Genomic DNA, 22,584 nt, shown 5'->3' with positions numbered 1-22,584 from the left:
TTTTTTTTAAGCTTTAAATGACTCTTCAGTGCTGACCAGCAGCTGCACGCTCATTCATTGCTTGTGAGGACTCTTTCTGGTATCTAGAATGAAGCCATCCTCTTGTTAACCACAGAGAGGAAAGCCACCGCTCCGGTGTATAATCCTTTTGCGGTTGCTTTTCGATGGCCATAACACTATGCCGCTCAGTCTCACCTAAGGCAAAAGGCAAGCAGCCCAGCGTTCTGTGGAAACTGGGTACAGCCACCCTGCTTTTCTGCTCCCGGGACCGAAGAGGACTAACTCTTGGAAGCCAGCGAAGGTGTGAGAAGTCTTCCTGGACTGAGAGCGGGGCATAGTGCGGAGCAGCGGAGAACGCCGTCGAGGACTCGATCCAGACGGGTCCACCATGGGCTTGCTGCAGGGCCTTCTCCAAGCGAGGAAGCTGCTATTGGTCATCTGTGTGCCGCTGCTGCTGCTGCCTCTGCCTACCATCTACCCCACCAGCGTAAGTATCAGCCTGCGAACTCCTGTCAGGGCATCAGTGGGAGCTGGGGAGAAAAGGAGGGAGGTCTGAGGGAAGTGGAAGGCTTGTGGGGCACCCCAAAAGGTCTTCACTGATATTTGGATGGAACTGTCACAATTGTCTGGAGGAGACCAACGTACTTTCTGTCTTAAAACTATCATTGGTATCCCTCTGTCTCAAGATGGGTCCCCCAATTCTGTCCCCCTCCCTTAGACTGGGAGACCGTAGCTTGAAATAACTGTCATGTTGAAAAAGAAATTACAGGAACTGTGGTTGAACCCATGCAATAGACAGACTGTGGAGCCCCTGTTTCTCAACCCGTGGCTATCGTTATGTGACAGCCATTAGAGATGCATCCCTAGAAAGGGATGATGGGACTGAGAGGGAACCTGTCCAGAGTCTGTCCTCCAGTCCTGGTAGTCTCTGACAACCTGAATATGAAAATGGCCGTCCTGAACCTTCCATGCAAAGTCTCATGCTCAGGACCCTCTGACTATCAGCTTCTTCTATGTATATGTCTCTATGTTAAAAAAAAAAAACAAAACAAAGCAAAGCAAAACTAACACATCAAGAAAACAGGAATGCAAGCCCCAGAACTCTAGACCATGGCCTAATTTTAAGCAGGAGATCAGGAACAAAGAAGCTGTAGGTCCGTTTGCTTTCAGTCAGCCTCTTGGATCTTCCTGGTCTCCCTCCCCTTCCCTTCTCTCTCCTCACCTGTCGGATGTATAGCTACCCCTCCAGCTCACATGGGTCCTTGAGACTTTAGAGGAGAAAACAAGCTAAGGCAGGTTGACTACAAGAATATCTCCCACACCGTTCCCTGGGGGACTGGGTAACCGAGATTAAGTTTAAAAAGTTAAACAGAGGGGATTATCGTGGTCTAGTTAAATACAAGCTGACTTAAATCTTTAGCAAATAAATAGTACAACCTGCCAAGGAGGCACCAACTAACTCTGGTCTGGGATTAGCAGGCAGTGATTGCCAGTGACATTTTTTTTTTCTGGGCCGTATAACAGTTAATTTTCTGCTTTGTCTAAGTAGACTCTGTTTTGACTTTTTATTCATCGCTCCATGCCAGCTTAGTTTAAGAACATTTCCCACGAGAGACACATTATCCTCTTTTATGGAGCAGAGTTAGGAAGCCCTGCCTCCCTCGCGCTCCACCAACAGCCTTCATGTTTGGGGACCTTAGCTAGTGCCCACAGGAGGTACAAACTAGGCACACAATGCTGCTTTTATCTCTTGTCTCTCTTCCACCCCTTGCACCCAACTTTGAGACCCTGATACTAAAGTCCTCAGAATTCCTAGGTGGGTTTGCCGATCCCTGCTGTGACTGTGAGAAGCAGCTAGGTGTCCAGGCGGGACCCTTGGTTGCTAATTCTTCCAAGTGACAGTCAGCAGCTGTATTTTAGGAGGTGTCCAAGTGACTTTTCCTCTTTCCTTGCCCAATTCTTTAAAGTCTAGGCTCCATGATGTTTCAGAAGAGGATAGGGCTGGATCTTGTGGCTATGTGGGATAGCCCTTGCTTAGCATACAGAAGGCCCTAGACTTCATCCCCAGCAAAGAATCACCAAAAAGGACAGTCATCTGAGCACTTCAGCACCTCTAGTGGAGGTTGCACCCCACCCTTCCAAAGAAGATTCTTCAAAGTGCCCCCCTCCGTCACTTGAGACAGCAGATGAACAGACTTCAGACCCCTTCTAACAAGGTTTGAGTGAGGTTTAACTGAGTTGGGTGAAGGGTAAACTTCCTGGAAAGGGAACCTAAGTTAGAATTAAGGTAGAAACTGTGTTTTTAGGAAAACGCTACTTTCAATGATACCTTTTTGTTCATTTGATGCTTTGTTTTCTTTGTTGAGTTTGGTTCTGTTCTGTTGACAGTGTCTTGCCATGTAGCCCAGGCTAGCCTCAAACTCACAATCTCCCTTCCACTGTCTAGTTTCAGTTCAAATTTGAAGCAGAAGCAAAAAGAAATAAATGTTTCCCATAAAAGGCATTCCTGACTTGGGGCTTATGTGGGGCCTGGGTGTCCAGAGCGACACACACACACACACACACACACACACACACACACGGAGAGGGAACACCTGTTCACCAGCATAAATTTATCTGCCTGTCAGAGTCTGGTGAGGTACAGGGGCAAAAGACAGTAGCAAGGAATTCTATAGAGTCCCAGGGGCATCTGAGCCCACAGTAGCTGGAAGGTAGAGGCCTGGGAAGTGGTAGAAAGAAGGTAGTATGGATTCTCTGGGCAAACAAAAGATGCTCTAAAGACATCCTTCATCCTTCTAAATAAAGCTAGAAAAACCAATAGCTGTTTACCCTGTTCTTAATACTGCAGGAGACAGGTGTTCTATTAACTTATCCTTATGGTATTTACAGCTGAAAAGATTATCTCTGTCTAGCTAACTCTTACCAACTCAAATCAAATGGTGCATAGCAGAAAGAATCGATCTCTGCCCCCACCCCTCTCTCCTCTTGCCACTTAAATTCGGGCCCTGTGAGGAGCCAGGGTAAGGGCTCTCCAGTGAGGCACAAACCACACTCTGCCATTTTAGTCTAACCTGGAATTAAAACCCCTTCTCCTGTCTATTTACCACAAAAGCAGAAAATGGAACTTCCTTTCCAGTGGGAAATTTCCAGATTCCCCACTTTGCCATCTCACTCAGATGGATGGAATTCTATTTCCATTGTAGAAGGATGTTTCAGTAGCGTCAGGCCACGGGGGATCACGAGGAGGCCATTTCTCTAAACTGCATCCTTTTCCAAAAGGTATCAATTCTGTTCTGTTATCAGCAATTCCAAAGTCTTATCTCGTCTGGTCCTTTGACCCTAGAGGAAATCTCAGTGGGAGCAACAGTCAACAGTGGACTCACTTCCCGGTTCCTGAAGCTAACCTCCCATAATCCATGACTATCCGGAGGGACCAAGGTCCCTCCATCAAAGCCAGCTAAAAGCTCCTGCTGCCCATCACTGGTCCAGGATCGGAGCAAGGTCCACGGTGCTCCTTGACGCTCAAGCCGACTAGAGTCGCTCTGCTCCCTATGTAAACATTGACAGAATAACAGCTGCCTTGGGTTCTCTATGTAACTCTCCGCACCTTGGAATGTTACAATTATTAAGATCTCAGAGCGTGACCTCCCCCAAGAGTAAACCTTCTAGGCTTCCTCAAGACCACTCCTGCGTGGCACCATCCACACAATCTGCATTGCCAGAAGCTCAGGCTGAGAAGGGTAGGGTTTTGATAAAAATGTTTGTATTTATCCTCTGCACTCTTTGGTTGCACAGCGTGGGTTTTGATGAGTTGAGAAAAATGCTGGTAAATTTTCCAGATGCCCCACCCTCACATCTCACGCAGACACACAGTATTCTATTCCCTTTGTAGAAAGTTGTTTCTGCAGCAACAGGCCATGGGCGTGGTCTCCGAGGATGGTGAGCCCCTTTTTGGGACTGTCATAACTCAGGGGAGGAGGTACTTATGATAGCTAAGTGGGAAGAGGCAAACCACGCTGCTATGCACAGTGCACCACACAGGAAGGTCCAAGGGCAAAGATGAGCCCATCCCAAGTGTCCTTAGAGCCAAGGCTGAGAAATGACGAATCTGTTCTTCCCCCTCTAAAATGAGCCTCTCGGACTGGGGAATTGCTGAATATACCCCTTACAGTCTACACCAGCCCCCCAGCCCCAGGAAGAGCCCTGCTACTCACTGCTAGTACATGGTATATGCTCAGGTTGAGAACTGAAGGGAAACATAGTCAGCAGTTCTTGCCTAGCAACTCTTTGGATTAACACCTCAGCCAGATATGGTGATGCAGGCCTGGAGCCCTAGCTACTCCAGAGGTTGACTCGGGAGGATCACCTGGACCCTAGCCTGGCAGCATAGCAAGACCCTGTCCCTCAAAACCAAAACCAAATCAAAACCAAAACAAAACAACTACTGAATTAATATTTTGAAGCAAGAGAATTAAACTGTACTTACTTTAAGATGGTGAAGCCTGCTTATGTTTCAATGGAAATTTTAAATGTTAACATGGGAATGTAAATCCAATGATGCTGGAGAAAGGGTAGATTTGGGGCCGGGCTGGTCTCCCTAGAGGAGTCCTGAGATAGACACCCGCCCCAGAGGCTGTGAAAACACAGTATGGAGCCCACCTTGTGTGCTATTTTTAAATCTTACTTCCTACCAAACCACTTCCTTTCGATGGGTATATACAAGATGCCCCCAAAATCTTCATACATTGCAGACCTGGGTTGAAGTTTAGGATGATTGCCCCCAGACCCCATCTGTGAACCAATCAAACACACAGTGATCTATTTTCCACTACCCCCAGAAACCTCCAGGGACTCAACAACTTGACTCAAATATGTACCACATAAAGCTTTGAACTCCAGCTTTATAGTTTGTGAACCTGACCCCAAATGCTATGTTCAAAATCCACCATGACCCTCTACACTGTACTGCTTTAAGAATCATCAGAGCTGGACCCTATGAAAGCCCATGGTCCACCTGGATAGGTCATCCTCACATACCCATCCCAGGGCCTTCCAGTGAGTAGCCATCCTTGCACCCACAAAACATGGCCACTGTCCTCATTGGTCAATGTCAGCATCGCCTCACCCAGGGCCGTATCCTGGGGTGTCCTCGTGGAGTCTAAGAGTCTTTTGCCTTGGCCCTGGGTCTCATTCAGAGTTTTCATGGCAAGAAGTGTCTCCGTGACTAAGCACCTCTTTCCTCCCCTTCCAGGAGGCTGCGTGTGCTTACGTGTTGCTTGTGACCGCCGTGTACTGGGTGTCTGAGGCGGTGCCTCTCGGAGCTGCAGCCCTCGTGCCTGCCTTCCTCTACCCGTTCTTCGGCGTTCTCCGATCCAGTGAGGTTAGACCCTTCATGACCCAACCCTGTGCTCAGGTCTGCTGGACCGGGGAAGGAGGCCTCAGCGGACAGGAGATTCATAAGCATGTGACGGGAGGAAAGACTCCTGAGTGCGAGGCTTTGTGTCTGCTGCTCCAGACACTGAATTCTTCCCCTTCTGCCTTTACCTTCAGCTCCTTCGAAGTGCTCAAAACTTGCCACTTCCAGGAAGCCTTCCCTGACTAAACACAGACAATTGTTCCTTTTATTTGAAGTTTTTGTTTCTGTTTTTGTTTGTTTGTTTGTTTGTTTGTTTTTAAGACAGGGTCTTGTTATATAGCCCTAGCTTGCCTAGAACGCATTACATAGACCAATCTGGCCTTGAACTCATAGAGCCCTACCAGCCTCTGCCTCCCTAGTGCTGAACTTGAAGGCATGCGCCTCTACGGCTTTCTGATTTGTACCGATAGGAGACCACAGTTGGTCTGTGCGGTCTTCCGACCGCACCCACACAGGCAGGAAGCAGGGCTCCCATCTGCTGGGCTGTCCCTCCTGTAACTGAGCTCATATGAAGGAGGTACTCAGTTGTTGACAGGGATTTTCTGTTTCCCTGTGTCCTGGCTTCTCTCTCCTCCTCCTCCTCCTCCTCCTCCTCCTCCTCCTCCTCCTCCTCCTCCTCCTCTAGGACAAAACCCACATAGTCGCTATTCTTCCTCCCCAACTCCAGGTCACTGCATGATCTCTTTGCCTGCAGCTAGCCCTCTCTGTTCACTTTAGAGCCTTGGGTCAAGCTCAGACTGAAACTGCTGGTGACAGCCCCAGGTTGTGACCAAATATCATGGCAAAGCCTACATACAAATAGACAAATGACAACGACAACAAAAGAAACCCTGCAGGGTGGGAGGAGGGACCGGTGAACCGCTTCCTTATCCATTAGGGTGCTGACCTAGGGTGTCTGAGGAGGAAGACTGACGTGGGCAGGGAAGATGCACAGGAGGCGAGCCGGGAGCAGGTGACTGAATCCTAAGAACCGGAGCTCGCTCGTGATTTAATGCAGATCTCCGGGGATTTCTAGGAAATGGGTATCAATGGCTCCAATCTCCACAGGAGGAAAGGCTCAGAGAATGAAACGGAGTCCAGTCGTACAGCAGAAAATGGAAGGCTACCTGTGACATTGCAGAGCCTGTTCTCTTATTCACTCTACCAGACAAAGAAAATTCCTAACAGATATAGGTCTTTCATGGTGTTACCAGTTGCTAGGAATTGTGGCATCTCCTGCTCTGTGCTTTGAGGAAAAATGAAGCTGGCCTAAGGGCTGCCTTAACCTTGAACAACAGAACATTCTCCCCCTGCCACCCCACCCCCACCCAATTAGTCATTTATTCTGCTGGTTCTTTTTTATTAATAATTATTTATTTACTTTGCATTCTGATCACAGCTCCCCCTCTCTCCTCTCCCCCCAGTCCCTCCCTCCAATCTTCCCTCCCCTCCATCTACCCTTTCTCCTTTTCACCCAGTAAAGGAGCCTTGGCATAGCAAGTTGGCTCATCTTCTTCTATTGAGGTTAGACAAGGAGCCCAGTTAGGGAAAAGGGATCCGAAGGCAGGCAATGCAGTCAGAGACAGCCCCTGCATCCACTGTAGAAGTCCTGCATGAAGGCCCAGCTGCACAGCTGCTACACCTGTGCAGACGGCCCAGCTGCACAACTGCTACACCTGTGCAGAGGGCCCAGCTACATAACTGTCATGAATTTGCAGAGGGCCCAGCTGCACAACTGTTACACCTGTGCAGGGGACCTAGGCCCATCCCATGCATGCTCTATGACCACTGAGCATTCTTGAAAGTTCCCATGATGGCTGTATTTGGTCACCAATAGAACAGCTTCTCTTCCTACGAGATAAAATGGACTGGCAGGTTTTTGTTAATTTGCCTTAGATTTCTTTTTCCTTTTTCTATGAGGGGTCTAATAAGACTCTTAGCCCAAGGAGGCTGTGGGCAGGTTTTTGTCCTTACAGATATGTATGTAACATGGATAGAAGAGGGCACATCCAAAGACAGCTGCTCCGACTCCCTCCCCCTTGCTTTGTGAGTGAGAAGAGAGATGGATTTCTTGTCTGAGTCTAAAAGAACAATCAACCTTAAAGACAACTTTTTCTCAGGAAAAGTGTACAAACTTGTTCTACATATTTATTTTTAAAATTGTGGAACCAGAACTTCATGGAATGAAGGAAAGGGGAAGCGAGGCCGCAGCTATCTGAGTCCCAGCCCTCAGCATAGACATGAAGCCAGCATGATAGGGAGACTTTGGAGGCAATGGTTTGGGGATGGGGCTTTTTTTTTCCTGGGAGGATAGGATTAAGAAGACCTATTTTATTGTTTGAAGCAGACATCTTAATCCTTCCATGTCTCTAGGTGGTTTTAACAGGTCTATTTAGCAATTGGAGTATAAGGAACAGCTTAGTCCAAATATAGTCTGTTCAGCTGAATTTAGCTCAGATTAAAGGAAAATGCCAACAGGACAGATGATATAGGTGATAGCCTTGTGGGCCAGCTAGCTGCAGCAGAAACACCCATTCTGCCCTCTCTAGGTACACCCCTACACCAGCATCATGGCTCACAGGGAAAAGCAAGACATTTCTCCCCAGGAGCCTCCAAGTCATCTACACACACCGTTCCTAACCCAGCTCCTGATCCACCATCCGCTTGCCGGGACTTGTCCTCTCCATCCCTTCTCCTTTAAAATGACTAAGTTACACTCTGGGAAAATGTTTCCCAAGACTTCTCCTAAGAGTAGTTCCCTTCCACCAGGCAGTGGTGGTGCACACCTGTAATCCCAGCACTCTGGGAGGCAGAGGCAGGCAGATTTCTGAGTTTGAGGCCAGCCTGGTCTACAAAGTGAGGACAGCCAGGGCTACACAGAGAAACTCCATCTCGAAAAAACCAAATCAAAAAAACAAAAAACAAACAAAAAAAATTAGCAGTTCCCTTCCCTCTCAGCTAGCTTGACGTTTTTATCAAGATGGTAAGTACCATATTTTTAAGCGGTCTATAACAGATGTAGCCTTCTGTGGACACACACTTGCAGTGTGTCGGGGCCTGTGTGTGTCCCAGTGCCCTTGGGCCTCGGTTCTCAGTTGTTGTTGCTCCTTGGGGTTGGAAAGAGCATGGTCTCCATGAAAGCATGTGAATGGGGTCAGTCTGGCCCTGGGCCTGTGGCTTTTGTCCTTCGTGCCATTCACCGGGGGCTCTGAGTTCTAGATCTTCCATTCAGGATGGTTCGGTACCCAGAGTGTGATCAAAGTAAGTCATTTCTGCCCACTCAAATCTTCTTTCTGGCCCTCCTGAATTCCCCACCACCTGAAGCTGTTTATAGGTGTCAGAGCACTGGAGAAAAACAGAACCAGTCCAGTAGGAGGTAGGATAGCTATAGCTGTAGATGCGGACATAGAAAGAGATGACTTTGTTATAAGGAATTTTGCCTCCGCCATGCTGCTGAAACTTTCCATGAGCGGCTTCTGCTGCAGGAATCCCAGGGGGAACACTGGGTGTGAGTGCTATGAGCCCAGTGACCTGAAGACCAGGAGAGCTCGTGCCATAAATCCCTGCCCAGGAGCAGAGCTGGGGAAAGGGGCTTCTTCCCCCACCTGTTCACTTTATGCCAGGGAGCATCATCTCCCAGCACCGTGGTATTTAACCTGCTACAAGGAGCCACGGTTTTCTACTCTTGTTTTATAGAGGAGTAAACTGCAACTCAGAAAGGTCGAGCAACTTACCCAAGGTTGCCCAGCTAGTAAGCAATAGAACCAGTTCTTGTGTCTAGGGGTGTGTAATTCTAAAACCTGAACTCTTGGTCCCTGGGCCACCTGTACCGAAAGCTTCCATTTAGTTAATAAATGATGGGCACAGCGCCTCAGTCTGCACAGGGAACTTTTCCAGAGGTGAGTTGGCCAGAACATCAAAGATCTGGATCCTGAAAAGCATGAGGAAAGAGGAAACGATTTAGGGAGACATGTTTTCTGGCTTCTGTGCCTAGTGTGGCGGGCTCAATCCAAACTAACCAATGACAGGGCTAGGAGGAGCTCCCCACAATAAGTACCAAGTATGAGGCAGTCCTCATACTCCTGTTCCAGGAGGTTCATGCCAAATGACCACATCAGGGACACTAAACTAGAGATGGACTTCGTGCCTTGGCAGATGATCAGACACTGAAATCTCTTTGACTTCGGATTCTGCCATTTAATTTTTGACTAGATCTTTATGTCTAGCCCAAGCTGGCCTCAACGATCATCCTGTCTCTGCCGCCAGAGGGCTGAGATTATAGGGTAACATTCCAAACATTCCCCCATACCTCCTACAGTCTTCCCATGAGCACCCAGGGATACCTCCCTCTGCTGGTGTACAAAACTCCATCTTGGATTTTAGTCAGGGTTTGCATTTCATTTTGTTTGTTTGGACTCCACTGTGATTCTTTACTGACCTTAGATTTGTCCTTTAAAAGGCTTCTCACCCTTACTTCTGGGAAGCTCAGGCACAGAGATTACTTCTGCTAGCATTTGCATGTTCTGACTGTACACAACCCCCCTCTGTCACCAGCCTCTCCCATCAGTGTGCCAGTGTCCCTGCACTGCAAACCACTGGGCAAGCCTCACTCAGATTCAAGGTCCTGCCAGGGCAAGAGAGACTGGAAGTGACCCCACTGGGATAGCAGCCGGAGTCTGAGGTCATCAATCTGCCTCCCTGCTGGCTCCCAGTCTTTCTGACCCTCTGGATGCCTGCCTGTTGTATAAACCCTGGCTATCTGTTTGTTCAACCCTGGAGGCATTCCCCACACCACTCTCAAGGCCAGAAAGGCCTCGGTTGCACACAGAGGCTGACCCTGCCCCCTGCATGCAGGCCCTTGGGGGATGCGGGCTGCAGATCAAGTAGGCCATCTGCCATAAACTCAGCCTGCCCATCCGCCTCAGCTGAACTCCATATCCAGACTTGTAAAGCTATGTGGACCCTGTAGCCTTTGAGGCTAACTTCATGTTTCTGTGATAGAAACAACTTTCTCTGAGCCAGCACCAGACCAAACTTCATGCCTGGGCTGGGGTCCCAGCCCCTGCTTCAGCCTCCCTACTCTGAGCACTTCACACAGTCCCAGATCAGAAACTTGAGAATAAGGTCAAGATCTCCAGCCACACAGAAGCTAGGCCAGCTTCGAGGTCCCTTGGATAGCCATCTAGGTCTTCCTGCTAAGGAAGAGTTTTACATTCTTTTTTAAATTTTTATCTTTTTTTATGTGTATGTGTGTATGGCTGGTGAATCTATGTGTACTGCATTCATGCAGGTGCCCTTGAGGCCAGAGATTCATCAGATCCCCTGGAACTGGAGTTACTGGCAGCTGTAAGCCACTTGATATGGGTACTAGGAACCAAACCTAGGTTCTCCAGACAAGCAGCAAATGCTCTTTACCATTGAGCCATCTCTCCAGCCAACCCCCTCCCAATATCTTACAGGCAACAGTACATTTTTTCTTCTTTCCTTTTTTTTTCTTTCTGTAGCTCTTTATTTGTTGAGGAGTGGGGGAAATCTTACTATGTAGCCCAGGCAGGCCTCAAAGTTTTAATCCTCCTGCCTCAGTTGGTATTACAGATGAGTGACACTAGACCTGACTCTACCTTTTCTTTAAACCCAATCTTAAAGACACTCAATATACAGAACAGGAGAAAGAGCAAGGCCTACTCAAAAAGGGGATGGGAGTGTAATGTACCAGCTGCTTGGACTGATCCCCGATCCCTTTCTTCCCATGGCTACCCCTAGAGTTTGCTGCAACAGTGTGTTCCCAGGAAGGAAGATCAGGTGATGAGAAGGAGCTGGAGCCCTTACAGGACATTCTCAATGTAACGACATCACAGCCCACAGGGAACAGCAGAGAGAGGGGCAGACATGGCGGCCATGCTTCCTTAGAAACTAGCCAGGGTGTGTGCTGTCCCTGACCTTGACAGGACTCAATGTTAATGGAGAGCTGAGTCAGGCATCCAGTTCTGGGTCTAATGTTGGAGTGTGTCCGACCTGTGGCCTTCAGACCTCATGCACCCTAAAATAGCTATGAACACAGTCCAACATAAAGTGCAAACTAGGGCTCTGGAGACGGCTTAGTGAGTTAGAGAACTTTCTGTGGAGGCAAGGGGACTTGGGTTCATCTCCAGCACCTATGAGGTGCGGCTGCAGGTGTTAGGAACCCTTGTACTATTGCTAAGAGAAAGGTGGATGTGGGGAACTCAATGGCCAGTCAACCTAGAAAAAAATAAAAACAGCCAGCTTCGGACTCAATGAGAAGTTTTCCCACATTGTAAAACCTGCCAAATCAGAAGTACCTACCCTCCTCTCCCATGGGCATTGTGAGGCCCCTGTCCTGTTCTTGGTGTGAGAGCACCTATCACAGCACCAGCTAACAGGCAAGAAAAAGGAGTCGGCCATCTGTCCGCCCTCCCCCAAGAGAGGATTGCCCCAAGAGAGGTTAAATCCCACATTCTTTGTGAGGAAAATAGCGAGATGAAGTTATATCTGGATTTCTATTTTCAGACTTCTTGGAACAGAGCCACAATCTCCTTCCTCCCACTAAAAAAAAGTTAAAAATTAATTAAAGTGATACTTCATAGTTCTCTTCCCACACACACTCATACATTATACATAGGGACGATGTCCCAAGTCTCCCTGTGGTTGCCTAGAAACATGGAGCATCAAATGCTACGTAACTTATGTCTCTTGGTGCCCTGCAGTTTTGCCACAGAGAGCCAGAGTTCCCACACCCTTCTGGAGCTCCAGCCTGACGCCATCTTTATCTCACTCCACTCCTTGCCTTAGGATCGCCATGGACCATGAGTCGCGTGAATACGGGTGCTACAGTACATCAGTGATTCTAATGACTAAAATAGCCATTGTACAGCTGGCAGAGACTAGCCTATACAGAATAGACACATGGGGATAACCTGTGTGCCAAATAGGAGGCAGAAGAGTTCATACTCTTCTGGGAAGAGTACAAGTTAAAACGTAGGGATTGTTTCTTCCTGGAATTTTCCATTTAATTTTTTTTTCAACCGCTCTTAGCCTCAGGTCACTAAAACTGCAGGTAAAGAGGTGACTGTGTCCAGGTAATAATCAGTAGATTTGTGTCCAGGGAAAGTAATGTTCAAAGCTAACTAAAGTCTCATCCGCAATTCCCTAACAAAAGGCTAGTCAACAGGCGCCCTGTCCCCCAGGTTGATGGCTCTTTCAGAGCATTTCCTCTAGCCTAGGAAACCTGGAGGGATCTCTTCCAGGCCTGGCCTGCCCCTCCTGACATTTTCTTGTTTCCTTCATTTGCTTGTGCTGGCCTACCAGAGCCCTAGTCTCACTCTCCACACCCTGGCTTTCAGTTCTTTTCCTTCTTTGCAGATCACATCTCAGGACCCAGCTGTTCTGTCTCACTCGAGGCCACCAAGGCCATGACTGTTATTTCTGGAATTGCTACTTTATAGGCCAGAGTGACCAATATGGAATCCATTAGCTAGCCCTGGAGCCTGGAGCTCCTGGGAGAGACAGGCGGGAGTGGAGCAGGGGTATCAGCCACTGGCTAATCTCCAGAGCTCCTCACTCTACCCCTCTGCAATGGCATCTCTTCAAGGGGACCCATCTCTTCTAAAATGCAATCTCCGAACACTTATTCACTCCAAGGTGAAGGGTGCTACCTTCCCTGAGGAAAACCACAGAACCGAAAGGCAGAGAAAACAATGAGTGCCCTCACTCATCACAAATCCATGTGCTCTCTTCCTGGGAGGAGTGTCCCGTTAGAACCTAGTGCTGCTTTACAGGTAACTCCAACAGGTTCTGCTATTAAGTCTTCCAAGCCAGTGAGTACTGTAACTTGGGAAAAGGATGGCTGAGGATATTTTCTGTGATAGAGGACACCGCATGGCCTGAGAATAAGACAGAAAAGATATAAGATGTGGACAGAGGAAGGGAGAGCTGGGGCTGACAGCAGCTAGTGGGGTGTGCTCGCCGCTCTGTGGGCATTGCCAGGCTGGGGCAGGACCCAGGAGAGCTGTACGTGGTGGAAAGAGGCTGGAGAAGGAAGAGCTCTAGGAAGCAGGAAGTGTGCTGTAGCCAGTGTTTGCTCCTTTGTGGGTTCTTCTTTCTTCCACCCTTCTCCACCCCTTCAATCCCATAACATCAGATAAAAGAGAAAAGAAGAATATAGAGGAAAGGAAAGAGATCCCTGAATAAAGTCGGAGGTTGGAAAGGGATAATGTTAGACTACTTCCTACAAATTAGGGGCATTGAGATCCTTGGGGCAACTTTGATCTTAGACATCAGGATATCTAACTCCTCCTCCTCCTTGTTTCTTATTTGAGCACACTACTTAACAAACCAAAACCAACAACAATCAACAACAACCAACAGCCCACACTGCCTCTTTAGGTCCTAGCATTTATAGCCTTCTGAAAAGTCCGCAGACTTCCAAATGTCACACAGTTGCAGACATTATCTGCAGCTGGCAAAACCACACCTCTGCTAGAGCATGAGGCAAATCATAGTCAGCTGCTGTGGACAGTGCGAAGCAGCCCCATACTGCACACCTGGGATTTAAACAAAAACATACTCGTATAATATTTCTGTATTTTTCAGACACCAAAATTCCAAAACTGTTACCACAGCACACTTTAGAAACTGGCTAAGATAATCCCCAGGAACCTGGAGACTTGGAGACTCCCTGGAGGAGTTCTGGTTGTGGAAGAGAAGTCAGGGCACCGGAAGGGTTGTAGACACCACCCCTGAGCAGGGTTTTCATTTACAGCAGACCCTGGCTTTGCACTGTGCACAAGCCTGCTCGGTGTGCTGCTGATCACCCCACACTAGGTCAGGCTTTGAGCAAGGACCCAGGAACAAGAAGAGGCACTAGAAATCCTGGTTGTTGATGTGGCAGGCCATGCTAGCTAGGTTTGCAAAACTGTCCTTTAATCTTGGCAACAACATTACAAGGTAGGAATTTACCTTGTAAACAGGTACCTACAAGAGTTCGGCTACCCCTTGGCATTAACCACCATATCCTGACATGCTGTTGCATTAGTTCTGGTCATTACTAGATGACACTTCCTATGACAACAGATGGAGACTATGATCCCTTCCATCCTCCACTGCACCTTGCTTCACTCTCTAATCAATAACTAACTGTATTTGGTGTGTGTGTGTGTGTGTGTGTGTGTGTGTGAACATATGTGCATGTACCTAAGTGTGTGTGTGTGCACATATGTGTGTGCCTATGTGTATGTACATGTGTGTATATGTGTATGCCCAAGTGTGTATATGTGTGTGTGTCTGAGTGTGTGTATGCTTGAGTGTGTGTGCATGCGTGTATGTGTGTGACTGCAGATATGCATGTGCCACAGTGTATGTGTGGAGGTCAGAGGACAATTTTAAGGAAATAGTTCTTGCTCTCCACCATGTTTAAGGAAGGGTCTCTCTTGTTTCTGCCACAGTGTGACAGACAGTGTAGCTGACCCAAGAGCTTCCAGATGACTCTGTCTCTGCCTCCTATCTCCCGCACAGGAGTACTGGGATTGCAGATGCATGATACCAAATCTAGCTTTTAACATGGGTTCAGAGAATCCAAACTCATATCTTCAGACTGGCTGGCACATACTTTGATCCAGCAAGCCATCTTCCTAGACCCTCAACTTTTTTTACATTCAGTAATCAAAAGATAACTCTTAATGTGGTTATATAAATATTGTTGACTTCTACATATTTTATTATACTTAAATATTCTTTAGAGCGCAATTGTTTTTCCTGACATTAAAGCTGTCCTTGTTTTGTCACCTTAAAAGACATTTTAGGTTAAAAGTTCACCTTCTTACTTTCTGCCACAGATCCTCAAACTATGTGACTATTATTTATTGAGCATCTACTTTTGCATGTTATTCCACTGTTGGCAACCCAAAGTTTTTACTAAAAGACTGAAGAGATAGATGTAAAACCTCAGCCAACTACAGTACACCTCTGATCTTAACCTTGCCTTGAGCACTCCATGGTGTGTGGAATTAACTAAAGTCACAATCCCATCCTAGACCTGAGTGCTCTACAGTCCAAGAAATTAATAGTGTCCCCAGGGAACAATCAGAGGCTAGAAGCAAAGGAAGGTGTTCTGGAGGGCACCAGGCCTGAACTTGGCTTTGAAGTCTGTTCCAAATGCACAGCCAGAGATGAAGACAGAATGTTCCAAGTGAGAACACAGCAGAACATAGGTGGTGAGGAAAGGGATTCTGGGAATGGAACGAACAGGGGATGGGGCTGAATGTACAATGAGGATACAATGTGGACGAGAAGGGAAGGTTAACCAAAGTGAAGGATAAAAAAAAATATTTTATTCTTTCTTTATTAACATATCGGTTCTTTCTCATTTGAGTGAAATTGGAAAAAAATGCAAATCAAACGGTAAAGGTGCCTTCGAGAATTCTATCCCACTGAGTGTGGTGGCAGTTAGTCTAGTTCTTAGTTTTTGAGACAGGGTTTCTCTGGATAGTCCTGGATGTCCTGAAACTCCTTCTGTAGACCAGGTGGGCCTCAAAGTCAAAGATCCACCTGCCTCTCCCTCCCAAGTAGTGGGGTCAAAGGCAAGCACCACCAATGTCTAGTGGAGTTTGGTTTTTTGTTGATGTTGGTGGTGAGTTTTTTGTTTGTTTGTTTTTCGGGATAGGTTTTCTCTGTTTAGCCCTGGCTATCCTGCAACTCACTCTATAGACCAGGCTGGCCTCGAACTCAGAGATCCGCCTGCCTCTGCCTTCCAAGTGCTGGGATTAAAGGTGTGAGCCACCACTGCCCGGCTTGGTATTTTTAAATAACCAACTCTTTTAGTTAGTAGTAGAATGCTTGCCCAGCACGGGAGAGAGCCTGGGTTTGATCTCAGAACTGAAGAAGATAAGGAAGTACCCATCTATTTGAATAAGGCTCCCCTCCCTGCTTTCACTTCACCAGCCTCTGCCTCTGAGAACACACTATCCTGGCCATGGCCTTTTCCCAGCTGGTGACCGACCTTCCTGACCTCCCTGCAGGTGGCGGCTGAGTACTTCAAGAACACCACACTGCTGTTGGTGGGTGTCATCTGCGTGGCTGCGGCTGTGGAGAAGTGGAACTTACACAAGCGCATTGCCCTGCGCATGGTCTTGATGGCGGGAGCCAAACCGGGCATGTGAGTCACATGTGGGTCCCCAGGCAGTGGCCTGCGTCACAGCAGGGTGCGCCCTTGAGCTCCTCTGCTAAGTGGGAGGTGACATCGGAATGATGGACTCCTACCTTGCGCACCTGTGAGAGAGATCCCGATAAGCAGATCTGAACAGTAACCCTGATGTTACTATCACCTGAATCTAAGGAATTCTCTTGACAACCTGGACAGCAAGGCCAGTAGGTTTGCAACACCTGAGGGCCTTGTTGGAAAGCACAAAATAGACCAAACAAAAACAGTTTCTCAATTTTTTGCCTGTAGGTTAGAGTGCACACAGGTCAAAGAATTGGGTGGCTTTTCCATTGTCATTTAAGAAGCCATGAGCATCTCTTCCCATCCACCAGAGTAGCTGAAGGCAAGGGGGTTGGGGGTGGAGTGCTTCAGACCACAGATCCATCAGGCCTGCTGGATCTGACCAGGCCTCACAAGCTCCCTCTTTCTCCTTCCACACTGTCAGCAAAAGACCCAGCAAGGGGGCATCCTCACCCTCACAGCATATGTGAGGGTGTCAGGGTGGACGGTTTTGTGTGGGAGAGCTTCGCTTCCACTGCACCAGATCTCCTTTCCCGGCTCCTAGTTCATGAGGGCTCACCCATCATATGTAAACTGCCTTGCCAGCTGGAAGCGCAGACTAGAAACAATGTAGCCTTGTTTTCAGCATTAGTCTTTCCGACAAATAAGTCGGAACGCTGAAGCAGGTCCCTGCCTCCCAGGTTGCTAAGCAGAGCCTTGCTAAGTACAGCTTAATCCACCCAGGCCCCGCAACCATCGGCCCCCTCAGTTTCCTAGGCACGCAGGGGCATTTCTCCCAACACAGTAGGACCTTGTGGCTCCTTTGTCTCTGTTCTGTTCTGTTTTGTTTCCCTTGTGGTACTGGAGGAGGGGTGGAGAGAATGAACGAAGCAAATGCTCGCCCTAAGCAAGCCCTCAAGCTCTGAGCCCCATCTCCAGCCCCTGCACAGCTCTTGAAAACTTTATACTATCAACAAGAGTGTTCACCAGCCTGTGTTTGCCTTCTTCCCTATTTACCCCACTACCCAGCACGTTGGTAAGACCAGCCCAGCCCGCTATCACAGCACGCTATCAGTGGGTGTGCCAGACATGAGAGCTATGCTGCTGTCAGCTCAAACAAAACACTGCCAGGACTCAGCCCTGCTCGGGCACGATCCACACATGTGCTGTCCCCAGCCTGTGCAGAGTCATCTGAAATATAAACAAGCCATCTTTGTCTCCATCTCTCTTAAGCAACAAGCCCCAGGTCTGCACAGGCACAGTTTGCACCGCGCTTCAAGTCAAAGGGAAATCATCTGAAGGCTATTTTTCTTCTGTGCTCCTCTAAGCTTGACTCTTTCAGAGACCAGCTGGAGATACACACCCAAGCAGCGGCGACAGGGGAGACTACTGTGGCTTTGCAGCCATCCTTGCAGCTAGTTGCCACTGGAACAAGTCATGGGAGAACCGAGTGCCAGACAGTATCCCTGTTTGCTCCCGAATACCTATGCTGGCTTGCACAGAGCATGGGGTGCCCTAGACTTGCTGGCTGCAGGGGGTGGGGGAAGAATCCCCTTGTGCTTAAGAAATACACCACAGAACTCCGCCTACCGTCTACACAGAGAGAAGGGAGCAACCACTGAGTTGGTACCCGGGACCTTTCTATCCCTTCCTTCTTTAACAGCTTTTTTCCTGGCCAAGGTCACTAGCCGTGATATGGGAATCGTTTGCTGGACCGGTGCTGAAATGAAAGGTCACTCTCACACCAAGCTCCGGGAGTTTGGAGCTAAATGGCACCTGGGGGTCATAAGGGTCCTAATTCAGTGGGATGATGCTCTGCCCAACTGTCCCCGCCCTCCAGGCTACTCCTATGCTTCATGTGCTGCACCACCATGCTGTCCATGTGGCTGTCCAACACCTCCACCACCGCCATGGTGATGCCCATTGTGGAGGCAGTGCTGCAGGAGCTGATCAACGCCGAGGAGGAACAGCTGGTGGGGGCCAACGCCAGCCCCGAGGAGGCTGAGCTCATGGGTACAGTTCACTGGGGCTCAGCTCCCCTTCATTTCTCCTCCCCATCCCCACCCCCACCCCACATTCCCTGCCAGTCTGCACTTGGGACACTGCCCAACCTGGTGCCCATCCCCTCATCTTCATGCGCGCCTCTTAGCTGTGCCAGCTGTCATAACCCAAGCGACCCTCAGCCCATTCCCATTCGTCCTTCCTACTTCGCTCACAGGAATCCTCCCCCTATGGGACGGGGCGCTTCTCTTTGTCCCAAGTTCTCAAACATTATTACAAAGCTCTGGGGTCTGTCTGTATCTACAGCCCCGCTGTGTCTTTAGAGCAGAGAGAAGGGGAGAAGGCCGTCACATGTCTGTCCCTGCCCTGAGCCCCTGGTCTTCCACATACGGGGTCCACTCCAGCCTTGGTTTTCACTCCCTGTGTTTCTTTACCATTTTAGGTCTTGACAACAGACAAACTTCCATGGAACTTATCTTTGTCAACGAAGAGTGAGTATGGCCATCTTCTTCCCAGACAGAGACTCTTGGGCCTGTTGGAGAGGACAGGAAAGATAAGACCAAATGCATCTCCTTTAGATGCGTGAAGCTAGGGAAGGAGAAACACAGTCTTGAGCGTTCATATGCTGTGCTGTCCATCAACAGCTGATTTCTTTCCAGAGTATATATATATATATATATATATATATATATATATATATATATATACATATATATATATATATATATATACATACGTACACACACACACACACACATACATACATAAATACATGGTCTTTAAGAGTATTCCATAGTGAATACTACATATTTAAAAGTTGTATTTCACAATGGTTCTTTGTAATTTGCCCTTTTAAATAAAAATAAAAATGGAGCGCTCATACCAAATGAACTCAACCTATAGAGCTGGACAAACACAGAGAGGGACAGACACAGAGAGGACCTGGCCGAAAACATTTTCACCTTCGTCTTCCCACTGTCTTCCACAGTCACCCTGTTCTTGCTGCCCTGCCCTCCACCTTTCTTGGTATCTCAAGCAGATGCCACAGCTCTTCTGGCCCCTTCAGAGAGGCATGGTGATCTCATTTTCAGATCCCCAACAGACTAGGACAGGTTCGTGTTACAGTTTCTCCCCTTTCTGTGGGCCACACGGCTGTTCCCTCTGGGCCCAACCCTACAGAAGAAGACAGTTGGTGAGGGTAGAAAATGACCTTTCATTGTCCCCTGCCCCAGCTCCTCCTGTCCCTTGTCTACTGCCCCCCCCCCCACTCTGCTGCTTCTTCAGTCTCCAGGGTTGGGGTAAACTTAGGGTACAGAAAAGACCAAAGGGCTCCAGGGTAGACTCCTGTCTGAGACCCAGACCCTCCCTCTGTCACTTGTGAGCACCCCACTTCAGGGTCCACAGGTCACCTCCTTGAGGTGACCTCTTCACTATGCAAGCCTGATGGCTGTTGGCCCCTGGATGGCCATGCACCACTGCTCTTGTCAGTGTTCTGATAGTCTAGCCCTCTGTGTTTCCTGTGGTTGATGTTTTCTGGGCAGGGCTTTTGCAGATGGCTCCCTGCTTTCTCCCGTGTGTCCACTCCCTGAGGAGAGTGTCCTATAGAGCACAGGAAGAAAGGCTGCTCCTCTGATCACAGTTGCTCTCCTCTCTGGCTTCACTCTATCAGCGACAAAAGTCTAAAACAAAAGCTCACCTGTACTAGACGTCTCAGGTTCCTCTGTGCTGATGGGAGCTGTGGTATCTGGTCATTGGTCCTTGTGACCAGTACCTCCCCTGCCTTCTGAAAAGGCCCTAGCTTTCCCTCTTCAGCCAGTCTAGGAAGGAAGCAAAACAAGACAGTACATTCTCCTAAGAACCCTGTCCTGGAACCCTCCTTCAGCTCCCACTGATGTGGCCTCGACATGCTGATGGTTACAGGATCCTCTGTCCTGTGTGTGAGTGTTCAGGAGTGTCATCTGCCTTCAGTGGGTGAGCTTCTAGATCCACAGTCCATATGACTGAGAGAGATTATACTACTGAAAACTCAGTATGTCGTGACCCTGATTCCTTCCCCTCTTCCTCCGAGGAAAAGACTGGGGAAGCCCCAGATGTGGGAAGGATTCAGTGCCTACACCTGACTGCCCCCTCCCTGAAGTGTAGTCACTGACCCAAAATTCTTCCCCATCTGGTTTTCTCCCTTGCCTGTCCCCTCCCGCTGCTGTCACCTCAAATAAGCATGTCTGTTTCTAGACAGTGGCCTTCTTGAGACAGGTAGTAAGGACACCATCAGGGCACAGGTTCTCCAATGAGACAGTGGGAGTCCCCTGTGCACCCACTTCCAACATCCCAGTGCTAAGTGACGATGTAAACAGATGCTGGTGGTCTGAGTCTGTTATGAGGGTTGACAGTGTCATGGGAATGAAGTCGACTGTAAGGACCTGGCGCCAGGCAGCCCTATGTTTGCTAATTATTAGGAATATTGGTGTCAGTTCAAATGAAGCTGCCACTCTGTCCTTGGGAGGAAGCAAGCCCCTGGTCTCACATCTCAGGAGTCAGGAAGATGAGGGAAAAACTGGTTCTCTTTGTGGGCTGGACAGCTTGAGTGCAAGCTTAAGATGCTTATACCACACAGCCAACATGAGGAAGAGCAACCGTCTCACCAAGCATGACCCACTCTGGTGTCCCTGTTTCTCTTGCTTGTTTTCAGCACGTCGGCTGCAGACTTCACTTCTCTGATGCAGAACAAGGTATGGCCTTGCTTTGCCCCACCCAGGGCTTTGAGATTCCCTGGAGCTCCCTCAAGAAAACTCATGCACCAAGATGCCTGGCAGCCTTTCCTACAGGCCAGCAACCTCGGTGGATTGGCAGTGGAGAGGTGTTCACCCAGACTGGACACAAGAAGAGCCATTGGGGCTTCTGACAAGGGCGTGGGGGTTCTGAACCCCAGCTCTGAGTCCTGGGTAGCTAAAAAAGACAGTAACATTTAAATAAATAAAATATAAATTAACCGTTTTTATGGAAACCAAAATTCAGACATCTCGATTTCAAGGGCCACATGTTTAAGCTTGGGATTTTTATTCCTCTATCTTAGAATTCTATTTGTAAAATCTTAATATTTAAGAGAGGGGGGTTTACCTGTATACTGTGGCTAAATCCCACCCTCTCCTCCTAAAGGTTTTACATCCTTTCCCAAGAAGTATAAGAGGCCAATTAAACTGTGTAGTTTTTTTAAAGATTTTTTTACTTATGTGTATGTATGTATGTATGTATGTATGTATGTATGTGTCTGTGCATACATGTGTATGTACATAAGTGCAGAGGCCTGCAAAATACAGAAGAAGGTTTTGGATCCCCTAGAGCTGGATTTAATTCACTGTGGTAGATTATTTCTAACATTTTGCATTTTTAAAAAGTAATAGAGTTCTTCATCTTTGTCAACTCCCAGAAAGCTAGTCTCACCTACAAGGACAAACCAATGATCCTCAGATTTCAGAGCTTCTTCCCACGACTGGATGGAAGCTGTAAAGATGGACCCTGACCATATATAGGGGTGCTCTCAGGAATGTCCTCCAAAGCCCCTGAGTCCCATAGTAGCAAGCCCTAGGGTAGCCCTGGGACAATTAAGTGGTGCCTCTCCGGGTACTTGGACCACATCCTCTTCCTAACAGTGATGGCTTTTGTCCCAGCAGAATCTGAATGGTGTGCCCATGGTCAACAAATCCATCAAAACAGCAAACCAACAGCAACAGAAGAAGCAGCAGCCATCACAGGTAACTGAACCCTATACGAAATATCTTATGCATCCTAAAGGTACTGGTCCTGATCTTGTCAAGACCTCTGGCTAGTAAGCTGTCATTAGGACATATGTCTGACGTGTGTGCCACAGAAAGAAAGAGTGCAGGCTCACTAGACATCACCAAGGGCCAAGATGGGCTAGTTCCTGGGTCACAGGATTTTCAACTGGAAGTGCTTTGCTTGGTTGATTTAAAGT

The 22,584-nt window shown here is 48.2% G+C and overlaps 1 protein-coding gene across 1 annotated transcript in view; it reads left to right on the top strand.

Moving 5' to 3' along the window:
* The first annotated feature begins 388 nt into the window (after positions 1-388).
* Positions 389-22,584, top strand: part of Slc13a4 (solute carrier family 13 member 4) — a 36,479-nt gene continuing 14,283 nt past the window's right edge. The window contains exons 1-7 of the mRNA XM_052172467.1: positions 389-487; positions 5,252-5,380; positions 16,429-16,565; positions 18,451-18,623; positions 19,054-19,102; positions 21,301-21,340; positions 22,283-22,363. Coding sequence (XP_052028427.1) covers positions 389-487; positions 5,252-5,380; positions 16,429-16,565; positions 18,451-18,623; positions 19,054-19,102; positions 21,301-21,340; positions 22,283-22,363 — 708 coding nt within the window. The remainder of the gene's footprint in view (positions 488-5,251; positions 5,381-16,428; positions 16,566-18,450; positions 18,624-19,053; positions 19,103-21,300; positions 21,341-22,282; positions 22,364-22,584) is intronic.

The sequence above is a fragment of the Apodemus sylvaticus genome, chromosome 2, assembly GCF_947179515.1.
Source record: "Apodemus sylvaticus chromosome 2, mApoSyl1.1, whole genome shotgun sequence".
In the NCBI taxonomy this organism is placed as follows: domain Eukaryota; kingdom Metazoa; phylum Chordata; class Mammalia; order Rodentia; family Muridae; genus Apodemus; species Apodemus sylvaticus.
The sequence above is the reverse complement of the archived record's forward strand: the minus strand, read 5'-3'. Positions and strand labels throughout refer to the sequence as shown.